This window comes from Lissotriton helveticus, chromosome 2_2, assembly GCF_964261635.1.
Source record: "Lissotriton helveticus chromosome 2_2, aLisHel1.1, whole genome shotgun sequence".
Lineage (NCBI taxonomy): Eukaryota > Metazoa > Chordata > Amphibia > Caudata > Salamandridae > Lissotriton > Lissotriton helveticus.
The window spans coordinates 349469403-349483365 of record NC_136060.1 but is presented as its reverse complement, the minus strand read 5'-3'; the positions used below and the strand labels follow the sequence as shown (position 1 = coordinate 349483365).

Here is a 13963-nt window from a genome sequence, read left to right as displayed (position 1 = left end):
CCCTCTCATCACTCCCAATCCCGCATTGATTATTTATTTCTAAGTAAGTCCCTAGCCCAACTTACCCTTCACTCAGACATTGGATCCATTCTAATTTCAGATCATGCTCCTGTTTTTGTAGATATCTATCTCATTCCCTTTTCCCCCCATCCTGGGCGTTGGAGATTTAATTACTCTCTTCTCCTTGACCCTTCCTTTTGTGCCAAATTTAATACATTTGCTACGGAATTTTTTTAACTTAATCAAATTCCTGACTCCCTTTTTGTGATGATATGGGACTCTTTTAAAGCGGCTGCTAGAGGTTTTATTATTAATTTTGTGTCTCAAAAGAAGAAACAAGCACAAACTAAATAGCTCAGCTTTTGGATAACATTAAAAAACTTGAATATATCTATTATCAGTCCAACACTGAATCTTCCCTTAAAGAACTCATCAATGCTAAATTCAATAAATTTACCACAACCGCTGCTTCGAATTCTGTATTGAAGTGTAATTCTCGTTATTATGGCGGTCAAAATAAAATGGGGAAGTTATTAGCCAATTATCTTAAAATACGAAAAAACAGACAGAAAATTGAATCTATTCAAGCCTCCAATGGTTTGTTTTTGTTTAAGGATAAGGATATTTTAAACAAATTTGTTTCTTTTAATAAAACTCTATATACTCCTGAAACTTCTCATGATTCGGCTGATCTTCTTTCTTATATTCACAATATTCCCTCACCTCCTTCTGCACACGTTAACTTTCATTCCCTAGACTCTGATATCTCTCTCACAGAACTTTCCCACGCAGTCTCGTCATTAAGACATGGTAAGGCCCCTGGCCCTGACGGCTTTACCATTGAATTCTATAACTCCTTTGCCTCTCTTCTCCTTCCAAAATTGCTCATACTATTTCAATCTTTTTCTGTTTCAGGCTCCTCTCGTGGATCCTTTCAGGAGGCCTTGATATGTCTGATCCCTAAGGATGATAAAGATCATACTTTATGCAAGAATTTTCATCCTATCTCATTAGTGAATACCGATTATAAAATTTTTGCTAAAATTTTGGCCCTTAGAATGGATCCTCTTCTCCCTGACTTAATTGGCCCAGAACAGTCAGGCTTTGTTAAGGGTCGTCTTTCGTCCGATAACTCGCGTGTATTTTTTAATATTTTAAGTAAGGCTCCTTCACTTTCTCATCCTTTGGCTGCCATCTCCCTAGATGTTGAGAAGGCATTCGATAGGATAGGCTGGGATTTTATGTTTCAAGCCCTTCAGTGGGCAGGCTTTTCCCCAAAATGCATCTCCCTTATCTCATTACTCTAATAATATCACCAGAAGCCCCTCAGTCAAAACATCTCTGCTGTGGGCCTCTGCCCATGTACAGTGCTATGGTAATGCAGAAGCCCTGCTAATGAGTACAGCGGACCAAAAGAAGTGTGTGATTGGCTGTAGAAGCCATTACGTAGCACATAGCGAATGTTTGTTTTTGTGATAGTGATTTCATGCACAAAAAGCATATTCCAATTAATCTCTCTTGCTGGTTGTTTAGAAAATACATTTAATCACCAAAGATTCATAAGTTATGACAACCTACTCATTTTTCATTTACCAAACAAGCAATACTGTTATGGATAAAAACAAGAGATATATTTCTGAGCCAATACCTTCCCGCTTCAGGGAGCAGTTATTAGGTTGTGGGAAGGAAGGCTGTGGAAACAAGATTTTCAAAGTGGGTCATCAAAGGCCTTGGCGAGCGAGATGTGGGCTGTTGGGTAACCTTTAGTAGGATGAGGTCGGTCATAACCCCACATTTCCTTTTAAACAAGTGGGTGTGTCACTTACAACAAACCCTTTGCCTGGAAGAACGACCGTCTGCATTTGTAGTTATTATACCTGATATGAGAAAAATAGTCATCAAAACAGCTATTTACATTTTTGTGGAATTTACAAACAAAACGGTACTAAAGACAGCTGGAAGTCTTTTTCGTGAACCCCCCTCCCCAAGGAGCTAAATGATGTGATCCAGTCCAAGGGCTATGTAAGATGATGACGACACAGGAAGTTTCTGTGATTGGGTGATCTGATCTCCTTCAAGCGTTGCTATTCAGTTCACAATGCTCTCGTCGTGAAATCGACACATCCGAATGCAGTTAGGTGTCTTACATCAAATGACAGCTTTATCACAAAGGACGTCATCAGCGTTGCTCTGTGCTTCGGTCTCTGTGCTCTTTAAATGTGAAATTTTTAGTTCTGCAAGACTACAAGGGAACTTTTGTCCTAGGGGGAGGCCAATCGGGTGAATATACTCCATGAGCATCTGTGCTGTGAGTGATGAACCACACCTGGCAGCGTCACAATAAAACTAATATTTAAAGACATTTGACCAACATATCACTGTCTACTCGTTAATGAACTTCCAACGTCGGAGCACCAGAGACCAAAACAACATGTTTCTAATGCAAACCCAGATCAATGTTGGGACAGTTCCGCCTAATATGAGCATGTATGTGTATATATATAGATCTATATGTATGTAGAACAATGACAAAGGACAGAACATGTGCCTTGGGCCACAAAGTTGATGTTGTTTGAGTCGAATGAAGCTCTCTCAGCAGTAGGACAAGAAGTCTTTTTAGCTTTTGGCCATACTGTCCTCCTCGCACAGGAACAGTTGACGGACACATATATTCCTGCCAAGGCTCATCAAAATCCTCTTCACCAGTGTTTTCTGGCATGTTTTTAATTCAATGACATTCCAGGGAAAAATAAAATAAATGAGAGTAGTCTTTCGCATTTGTGTTCAGCAGTAAACATCAGCTAACCAAGTAGCTGTGCATCTCCCTGGAGTTAATGCTCAGAACCACGCCTGAGTGATTACCTAGGAAACAATAAAAAAAACACAAAATAAGATAGTTGCATTAACACTGTTTACAGATTTTGTTCTTACATTTTAGGCACAAAGAACACACAAAAAGGTGGGAATACATATATTTGGTGCAGAGTTCTTATATAGACTACAGGATACGGTTCTGTGTTTTGGTTAGTGCTTTCAGCCACGTTTCACAATGGACTTGTGAGTATTCAAGGTGTCTATCACAGGGGTGGGATAGGGTGATTGTTTCTGTGATGGTGAAGTGCACCTACTTTGGTGGGAACAGGTGACGAGGGTGGATGGTGCGTGGGGCGTCCATCCAACATGCCACTGACCTGTGACTGGACACTGACAGGCATCTGCAATAGGGGAACCGTGTAGCTGTTCAACTTTCTACCTCTGCCAGATGATGTCACTGCAAGGCAACGATGTTGAGGCGGCGTGATAAAATGTATAGAGAAGAAGATGGCGGCTAAGTTTAAACATATGTACTGTGCAAATTCCAATATTATGACAATGAAGAGAAAACTGGCAGTGGCTTAATGCTGTGGTACCTAAAGCAATACCAATTGTAATCTGCCCCCCCCAAATCTCACTCTACCATGTAAAATATGTTATTTATCTGTTCAAGAAGCATTTATTATAATATCTACCAAAAGATTTCAAGACTGTGAGAAAGTGTATTATTAGTTGGGGTAGATGGTAGTCCACCATAAATAACAATGTCACTATTCTCGTTTGGTCCAGTAAAGGTTTCAGTAATTTAAACCTGAGCTTAATGCCCGATAGCTATGGCACAGAGCAGCCAGGTGCATCTTAAGAAAATGTGTAAAAGCCTTTAGAAGTACCATAACAGATTAAAAAAAGTTGTAAACCCAACACAATGAAAATGTAATGAATGGAATTACTCCATAACAACAAAAATCAAATTAGGGGAACTGGATATATGAGCTTGTTAAGTTTTAAATAGAGTTCATACCAAAAATCATAAAGTGCCAATTGTAGTCATCCAGGTCCACTTGACCGGTGTCTGGTGTGATTTAAGGCTGACCGTGAAGGAGTGCGGGTTGGATATAGAAGCCAGGTTTGACCAGGTCAAGAGTTTTACCTTGTGACATAGTCTCTGAAATAGAAGTAAAAAATCCCCAGTGGCACAAGGCAGCAGGCTGTTTTTGAAAATGACTCCACCAGACCAGATCGCCATCTTACGGGGTCCTGGTGAAGCCATTGACTAACGGACGGGAAAGCACTGAGCAGGTATTCAAGTCTAGGAAAGGTCACTCACTGACAGTATACTTTTGGTGCCTTCGCCCGGTGAAGATTTCTATGCCCGCACTTTTTTCTCCAGTGGGGTGGATGCAAGCTGTAACTGAAGAGCAGGATTTTGTGCCGTGCAAAACCTCAGAATCATTGTCTCAGCGGCAATGGACTGTTGTCAGATCAACTTGACAGGTCTATCCCAGAGGTCCTGGAAAATGTTTGGCTTCAAATTCAGTGATTTTTAAGGATGTTCTCTTTGACACAGTCAGGTGTCCCAGGACCTCAGGAACCGTACTTGGGGACTAGGACTCAGTCCAGCAGAAGCTCCCGGCAGGGTCGAAGGCAGGTCTAGTTGCAGATGGTCAGTTGGGCCCTTTAGGAAAAGGGCATTTAGCAACTTGTTATATCCCTGTAGCTTAACAGGAGGTCTGTCAACTGACCGCTGGAGTCCACTTCTTTGTCCTGGGTGCAAGTGGGAGGAACCTCAGCTTTTCAGGTCTCCTTATAGGTCTCAAAAGCAGGTTCATTCCTTCTCTGTTTTCCTGAGGTCGAGTAGTGTTCTGAAGAAGGTGCCCAGGGGTGCCACATTTATTCCTGCCACTAGCTTATGGGTGAGGGTGAATCCTGGCCCTTCCCTAACCAATAGGGAAACACTTCCCAGGGGGTAACCCTACCCACTTCTGCAGCAGTTCCTGTGTGCTCTACTACAAACAATCCCACAGCTTTAGTTTAGTTTTGAATTTAAAGTAGTTCCTCATGCATTCCAACGGGAGCACTAGAGGAGGAAGGATACACCTAAATAGACAGTGAGGCTAAAATTCTACACTGGGCTCATCCAACATACGATTTACATTTTCCCAAACCAATGGCTGTTAGGTGCAGAAGCAAGTAGGCCAATAGTTTGTAGGGGGTTGACCCAAAGCTCACTGTATGGCTTCACCATACCTAACAAGCCATTGGCATAGCCAATAGGTCTCGCCTTTGGGACCTTATGAGCGTGTAGTTATCCAGCACAATATCCTTGGTGCAACAACATCAAGTGTTGCATGGCTAAACACTTATAAGGTCCCAAAGGCGAGACCTATTGGCTATGCCAATGCTTGTTGTTCATTTATATGCATGAAAGATTGACCTTACCTAAAGGAATATCTATTCAGTCAAACAATGGCTAGCAAAAAACCTTTGTTTCTTGCCCGCTTTCCTTTCTCAGTTTCTTGGAACAGACATGCTGTGTATGGAAACCACATGGATCGCAATATGAATATTAATATTTAATGCAAGGGCACTCTTTTATCGTAGTAAAAAGGGAAGAAGGGAAAGGAGGTTAAACTTGCTCTATTTCCGATTTATTCTGGTTTGTTCTTCATTGTTTGCACCAAACGTAACAAGTAACATGAATTCAATGGAATTTTAATTTACAGGCTTCTAAGATTTCAAATATTCTATTTATCATGGCTCAATTGCGAACTTGCTTTGAATCTGAGAAGGACATAGTTAGGTTTGAAAAGAACAAACTGGTCTAGAAGTTCATAAATGAAAGAAGAGACAGAAACACTGTGGAAGAAGTACAGAGAATGATGTTACGAGGTGGGAAATCAACAAACACTTTTGAGCCACAGAATAAAAGGCTCACAATTTCGTTATAAAGACATACACATTAAAATCTGGTTCTACAACATCGGGGAAGCGATAGGACTCTAAAGATATTATGGCAGCAACCATTAAATGTAAAAGTGTCCAAAATTGTTTACAAGTTATTTAAAAAAAATATTTTGGGAGCATTTCTTATTTCTATTGGCACTAAATATTCTAGCAGGAAGCATTTGCTTTGATGTTTTTTCATTTCATGTTTACACTTCCTTCTCATAGCCCCACAGTGTTTTCCTTCTCAGCCCAAGAATCTTCTCAAAGCAGTTATAATTGATTTTTGGATGTAGCCCAGTGGCTGAAGACTAGTATCTTAAAAGGTTTCCTCTCTGCTCCTGCGTCAAAAAAGGCCACCAAATTATGGAGTGTGTGAAATGGGACATGATGGTCATTCCAGGATACAATGTGTGTCCTACATTTAGACTCGAGTTATTAGTGTCATGCCGTTTAATAAATATCCATGCTCTAATATCAGCTCTTGAGGAATGAAAGATGAGATTTAACTGCTTGTTTTCCCCGATAGGCTACTTATTCAGGGATTCTTAGGGCATCGCAACCAGACCAGCCAAGGTGTACACAGGCACTCTAGCAACAGGCATTCAGTGAAGTCAAACTTTTCGGTTGCCATCACCCCCAGTTGCATTAGAAAGGATGAAGACAACCTAAATTACATTACCTGTGATTTGCCACTGATTTTCAAAGTGAAAAACTGCCACTAGACAAAACTCTGATCTCTCTTTCTAGCAGGAACATTATCACAAGACTATTCATGATATTGTGTTATGCTGCCTGAAAACTGAAGACACAAGGAACGCTGTAGTAGGTGCTTTAAAATCATAAGTTATGGCTAAACACAGCGCCCCCCCTTTAAGGTCAGCACCCCCATTCCCAGATCAGGGGCCAGTGCGGCCGCACCGTTGCACTGCCCAAAAGATGACCCTGGCCAGCTCAACGCCTAGGAAAGCTGTTTCTAAGGCTTGACAGGCCCTGGGACAGGAGCCAGCACACGGAGTTCCTTCAAAGAAAGATGATCGGACCGAGGGACCACTGATGCAACTGAAATTGCCCATGTGACTGAAGAAGCATTTCTCCTGAAAAGGTACACCTTTAAAATACTAATCTACTCCGCTCACTGTCCCCGTCAGAGCGGTTGTCACTTCTAAAGCAGAAACTGCATGACAGACCGCTGAGGCAAGGGGTGCCACGGGTGCAACATCAAATCTAACTCTCTGTTGAGTAAAGTGCCACATCCCGATGAGCTGAAGAGTGCACACAAGAGGTGCACGGTGCTACCCCAGATGAGGCGATGCGGGATGAGGAACCAAAGTGGCCACGCAGGCAACGCTGCATCTGCTCCATCGAGGCTGTGGCGCGGACTACAGGCGCGGTGCGCCTTTCAGCCCTTAGGTGAAATAGACCTCTTCTGCCAACTCTTTTTTTTTTTTAAATGAATGTCCTATCTCCGTCACTCATTGGAAAGCCATAATAGCCATAACAGCTCGCCACTGGCTTTTGGCTCCCTGGCCACGACTTGCCCACCGAAGACAGGTTTCAGTGGCGGGAAGCTCCTAGAAGCACCGGTAATCGGCATTTGTGTTCCCGGCAGGCGCTGCTCAGTGTGCGCAGAGTCCATTTATAAGCACGGCTGCCTTGTTTAGCCCAAGATGCATCGGTCCTTTTGTAGCGTCTGCCCATCTCATTATTTCGGACGAGTTCCCGCAGAAGCCATTTGCAAATGTATCTGTACGGTCTGCACCTCTGTCCAAACAACTTTACACATAATTTGCACATTATGACAGACTCAAATTGGTGCCCGCTGTCTGAACCTCTGAAGGATAACAGCCTTAGATACCAGCGAGGATAACAGGCATGCCCGGTTGTTTAAGGCTGATGCAACAGAATGGACCGCTTACTTGCCCTATTGGAAAGGCCCCACGCCAGAAAAGACGGGACCCTTACCTTTTTGGCTAGGCCCAACACCAGAAGGGCAGATGACTTACCCGGTTGCCCACTCTCACACGAGACAGAGAGGTTACCTGCCCTGTCGGCAGGGCCCCCACTATACCTACCCTGTTGGCCAGAAAGGATAGTTAACCTACACGGTTGGCCAGGCCACATAACAGAAAGGACACCTTAACTGCCCAGTGGCCATAAACCACAGCAGAGAGGACAAATGACTTCCCTGTACAATAAGCTCCAAACCAGGAAAACGTGCACAAGCACATCATGAGATTACACCTACAAATAGTGCACACTCGTGAAATTGAATTCTTGCGGAAAATTCAGCTAAAATAAAGTAGTAACTGTTTCGCCAGGCTTTGTAAAATGTCAACTGTTAGGGCCGAAGTTAAGGCCCAGGTGACGAGACAGGTGGTGAGGACAGAGCCTGTCACACCACAGTGCACACTGAGTGTAGTTGTACAAGACACAGTGACACAAACAGACAAAGAGGCTGCAAAAGAAAGGCTGCAAAACGTTAAGCGGTGATCCCAGTCTGGGACCTCAAAGAGAGACATCGTTAGGACTGTGCGGACAGCGTACCCCATAGACCCAGTTCAATGGGATGTATGTACTCTGCTAAATACACACACAAACACAATAAAGAGAGCGGTAGGAGGCGTGAGGGAGGGCGGGGGGCAGGCATGAGAGACAGCAAGAGGATCGAACCTGGCTAATTACAGTTGCATGGAAGCGCCGGCCTCGGACAATGAAATCTGCTAAGTGCACTCAGGCTCCTGTCAGAGGCGCTCCAGTAGCACAATATTAACAAGCACAAGCCCCATGGCTGCCGGCAATAGGGGGAGGAGCGCGCATGACTCGCACGGCAGCAGGGGGTTGGAGGGGGGCTACGCAATTCCCTTGCGAGAACAATAATTGCTACCAAATGGCGGTGTTCGCTCCCGCAAGGGAATCGCCACACGTGCACGCGCTGCCATTGAAGGCAATGGAACGCATGCACGTATTAGCCTGAAAAAAGGCAATCGATGGCAACAAGTCTCTTTCCTATGCAGCGCATGCGCGCTTTGTAGGCGAGACCTAAAAATGAAAAAAACAACTTACACATCCACCTTCTAAGGTGTTCCCTTGATTGCAGAAGATATATAAACATCATCAGTACTCACATGATCAAAGCCTCCTCTTGGATTTTGGAAGGTGGTGAGACAAGGATGTCATACACAAGGTCCCTCACAAATGCTACTCTTTCCCACTGCCAACTACCTCTGTCAATCACTGGCTCAGCTATGCCAAGCATTCTTCACTCAGCATTACCTCTCTGGCTGACACTGTAATCAAGGGGTTACTCTTCCATCTGAAACATATTATTTACTTGCTCAGTAGGACCTACCCTTTGCTAAAAGACAACTGAATTACCACTCCAAATTATTTCCCTATTTCTTTTTAACCCTTCATGAAGACGCACATTCGATGATCCATTGAAATTCCCACTTAAAACCACAAACTCTGAAGTAACCTTCCATTACACATCTGATCCCACCCCCGCTCATCTTTTCAGGGAATTGCTTTGTGGCATCTGTGATATCTGAGAAGAATGTAGAGGTAAGAGCCAACAGATGATTCAGAACAGGAATCCTCTACAAATCCCTTCATATAGAGGTTCTAGAAAGTTTGTACTGTGTCTTAAAACTGGATGGCAAACTACTGTCCACTTTTGTAAGGATACAAATATTCCAGGCATATCAGACTAATACAAAATAAAATCCTGCTATATACTATACATTAGCAGAACATAATCATTCATTGAAACTTGCAAGTTTCTAAAACAGACTTCCAATTTCTACTCCAAAGAATGAAGCTCACAGAGCTGACATATCAAAATTGGGTGGCCCTTCCATTGTTTTTGTATTGTATGCATGTCTCCTTGTATTATAATTTTCACAGTTCACAAGTGAGGAAAAAGTAGGTGGAAATTGTCATATGCATGCATTTTCAAGATCCTTTCATGAGGCTTCCATTTATCTAGCTAGATGCTGATGACCTAGATATCTTCAGCCTGTCCATCATTCGCTATTCCAAGCCATTAGGTGTCTGCATTGACTTCAAGCTTTGCTGTAAAGAAAAATGCTAACATGCTGCTTAATGCTGTTCAATGGTATAAGAAAAGTAGATTCAGCATACACTTTTAGATGGGCTGCAATACAAGGATGATGTAAGAGGCTGGGGTTTAAACCAATGTTTGGGTTTTCAGAAGCATTAAATGTTAAAAATTAAGAGCATTCTACATTGTGGATTTCATTTAATTGATGATATCATTCAGATGTGAAGAAGCAATTGTTGTACAGTCCACTGGAAAGGGCAAGAAAAAAGATAGGTCACTCTTTCTAGTTTAAACCAGGCTATGACCAGAACTTCAACTCAAGTTTTCTATTGGTCAGAGAGGGGAATATTAATTTTTCAGGCATGTGTAACTGCTGCTTTAATCTGATTTGATGAGATCTAAATTTGAAAACAATTGGGCCAATCGTAACTCTGTAGGAGTTCTAATCAGACTGGGTATGTGGACCTAATCTTCTCTATATAACCCTGCCTTTTGAAGCGAGAGGTAGGAATTTGGGAGATGGTCAGGCTGCTGAACTGGATGCTGCTTAGAATGATGCCAAAAAGAAGCCGATAACATTGCATCGTTCGCTGGCACATTTTTCTCTCATTTGAATGAAGAATCTCATCCGGAGGACCTCAAAGAATGGCCATTTTATGAGCGTGTTTGAATCGTTTTTATGAGATGTGTAGGAACTGGAATGACAAACCTTACAGAGTCATAGCTGTATATCTGCAATTTCCATTGTATGAGGACTGAGTGTCTGATGGTTGCTTAAGTGTTTGTCCTGTTTTAGATTATTCACTATCACTAATCTAAACATTTGAGCAAGAACTGAGATGGACACTAGTTAGTATAGAATCTTAGTTCACATGGATAAACCCAACTAATGAAAGGTTTTTGAGTCTATAAGATAAATATGTCAGTTTTCACATATTAATTAGTTATTTTAATACTGGGGATACTTTCATTTCTCTTGGTATAATGATACATCATAAGGTTTTACAAAGGATTTCTAGATCTCATTTGAGACCTGGTTAGTGAATAAAATATTTCTTGTAGGACGTTGGATTAATATTTGGGGTGGACAAGTGACCTCAAAGGATTAGTCCAGCACCTGCTAGATGTCACACAAATCAAATAAAATAATCCTGTGCGCAATCCCTGGTAACGTTACACAAAGGGACACCTTCCAGCACAAAAACAATCACAAGAGGTGTTTTCCACTTCCTGTGTGTGCTGTTGAAGGCAGCAATCATTGAAAAAGGAATAACGAGGAGAAATAAAAGTATTGCACCTCTAAATGCCTCTCCTGGGGGCATAGGATTCTGATGCATTCCCAGATTAACATTGTAAATATGGGCATGCGGCTGAATCCATGGGTTGTGCATGGGAACAGCAACAGCAGAATCGATGGAATGCCCCTTTCACGCAAGGTGCTGTGTGAAAAGGGGTCGTATTTACAAAGCCACAAAAGCCATGCAAGGTGGCTTTACATGGCCTTGTAAAGATGGAGCACCACACTGCGCCGCCGGTACATCAAAAAAGTGATGCTCCGGCGGTGTAAATATACCCCAAAGTATTTAAGAGGTGCATAAACAGTAGAAAAAAATCACACAAAACACACAAAACTCCACAACCATCTTTAAAATAAAGAGATACATTGTATGAGTAAAATAAGACCCAAACAACAAAAATCCAGCCAAGGGTACTGGAGATATGGGGCCTCATTTATGAGAAGTGACGCATCGCTGCGTGAAAGCAGCAATGCGTGACTTCTCAGTGCGCCCTCCTTGCGACATACCTGATGCGTCATATTTAATGTATGGCGCATCATGTCGCAAGGAGTTACAGATACGTCAGTATTTCTGACGTATCTGTTAGCGCAAAAGTGACGCATCGCTGGAGTGTGTCACAAAAGTGACGCAACTCCAGCAATGCGTCCATTCACATGGGGCAAGCCCCATATGAAAGGAACTGCGTAAGCCTTACGCCTGCTGTGGGACAGGTGCAAGATTTTGACGCAACAGAGTCCTAGAAGTGACGCAGTGAAATCTCATAGATTTCACTGCGTCACTTCTATGTGCCTTTTTGCGGGGGAACGCCCCCCTGCATACATTATACCTGACGCAGGTATAATGTAGCTCAGGGGTTTACAAAGTGACGCATCTACCTAGATGCGTCACTTTGTAAATATGGTGCAACAAGGCACACTTTTTACGCTGCCGGTGCGTCACAAAAAGTGACGCACTGGCGGCGTAAAAGTGATCCACAGCCTCATAAATGAGGCCTATTAAAGAATTAGAGTGAAAAAGAGCTAGGAAAAATAAAGAGCCCAATGTAAGCCCATAGTCATAGTAGACTGGGACCACGGTTCAATTTCAGGCCGACTGCGATGGCGCAGGGTTCGTTTTTAAAAAAGTGTCTAAGTTCCACTTCAGAAAGGGAGTTTGCCACTTTCTAGGAGAAAAATGACATTTTATCTAAGTCCCAGAGCAGAATGGGACTTTGTCACTTTTTGAGAAGGAAAATACCCTATGCATTGGGCACTGCTGAAATTGCAGTTGCTGTAGTGTAAACAAAGGTGAGATACTTAAAGCAGGTTGATCCTGCTGGTTCTCTTGAGCTTTTAGGATTTCTCACTGAAAATGTTCTAAGTCCCAACTCAGAATGAGTCCCGATATGAAATCCATGTTGGGATTTACCAAGCCACGAAAATCAAATTTGCATGGCTTTGCATGGGATTGAATCTCAAAAGTAACACAACACAGTGTTATGAGCAGCCCTGTGTTACTTTGTGTGGAGGAGCCATTACATGGGTGGAGCATAGGTGTTCCACTGCATCCAACCTTGTATTTCGACCCAAACATTTATTTACTTAAAATGGTGAGCCTGTCCGAGGGTGATGTAATGAGGAGGATTATCTTTATTTCTCCTAGTTACTTGCCCTATGCATGTCTGCAGCACACATACATAGAAGAATAAGCCCCTAAGAATAGTTTAGGGATACCTTCCTGCACAAAAACTACTCTCACCACAATGCAGGCATTGTTGTGTCATGACACAACAGTACATGCGTTGGCACTAGACAGTCAGAAGTGCTCCAGGGCTGAGAGAGCAAAACTGTGCCATAATCTTATTAGGTATGGTGCCGTTCCACTCTCTTTCTTGGATGCAATGCACACAGTCTTCCCTTGCTGCTTTGCACCAAAGTTTAGTAAATCAGTCCCTTCTTTATTTTTTCGGAAATGCAGAGATCTCTGCACATGAAAGAATCCTTCGTAATGGAACTGCAATTCAGATGCTTTTTCTGGTCGCTTAGCTGGAACTCTGGACTTTCTTCTGGTGCCCAAACAGCCAGCAGGAGTACACGTCTAAGGCACCGGACCTCAGGGGAAGACACTTAGAGAGTCTCACGGTGTCAGGCAGATGCCAACTGCAAAGTCTTACCCTAGTCCTGCTGCCACTGGTCCACTCCAGTTCTTCACAGGAATGTCCTCTTCAGCTTTTTTTATCTTCCCAGGGCCACCCAGGGGAATCAGCCTTATGACTTGGAGCTCTTTCTGTCCTTAGATTTCAAGTGGAAGGTGGTCTAATGCCCCCAGGACCTTGTCACAGGTTACAGATGGCAAGTGCAGCATGTTAAGTCTGCCTGCATCCTTTTAGAGTTCCAGCAGTGTTCTGAAGAAGGATGGGTGTGGGACCATGTTAGATATTGGGTTCCTGGTTGGCTGAGGTATGCAACCAGACCACCCAGAAACCACCACTCTAGTCAGGGTAAGCCAGATACACACTAAAAGATAACCTGAACTCACCCTCTGGTAGCTTGGCACAGAGCAGTCAGGCTTATCGAAACACGCAATGGGTAAAGTATTTGTGCAACACACACGGAGTAACAAAATGAATACACCACAAAAAGATTCCACATAGGTTTAGAAAAATAGTGAATATTTATCTGAGCAAAAGGAGATCAAAACGACTAAAAGTTCCAATCAGTAGAAGTCGAGATATGAATTGTTAAAGATTATAGGCAAAAATAGTGCTTAGAAGTCCCTAGTGGTCAAAAGGTTACTCGAGGACGTGAGAGACCGGTGCAAATTCAATAGAGGGCAGGCTGGCTACAAGACCCAAGCAGGGCACACT

At 42.9% G+C, this 13963-nt stretch overlaps 1 protein-coding gene across 5 annotated transcripts in view; it reads right to left on the bottom strand.

Annotated features, from left to right (window-relative positions):
- Positions 1-1522: 1522 nt before the first annotated feature.
- Positions 1523-13963, bottom strand: part of SORCS2 (sortilin related VPS10 domain containing receptor 2) — a 2165153-nt gene continuing 2152712 nt past the window's right edge. For 3 of the 5 annotated variants that reach the window (XM_078678525.1, XM_078678526.1, XM_078678528.1), the window contains exon 27: positions 1523-2862. In XM_078678525.1, the coding sequence (XP_078534651.1) occupies positions 2798-2862 (65 nt within the window). In that variant the 3' untranslated portion in view covers positions 1523-2797. Of the gene's footprint in view, positions 2863-3191; positions 3272-13963 lie in introns of all 5 variants that reach the window. The other 2 variants (XM_078678523.1, XM_078678524.1) reach the window with 1 other exon arrangement.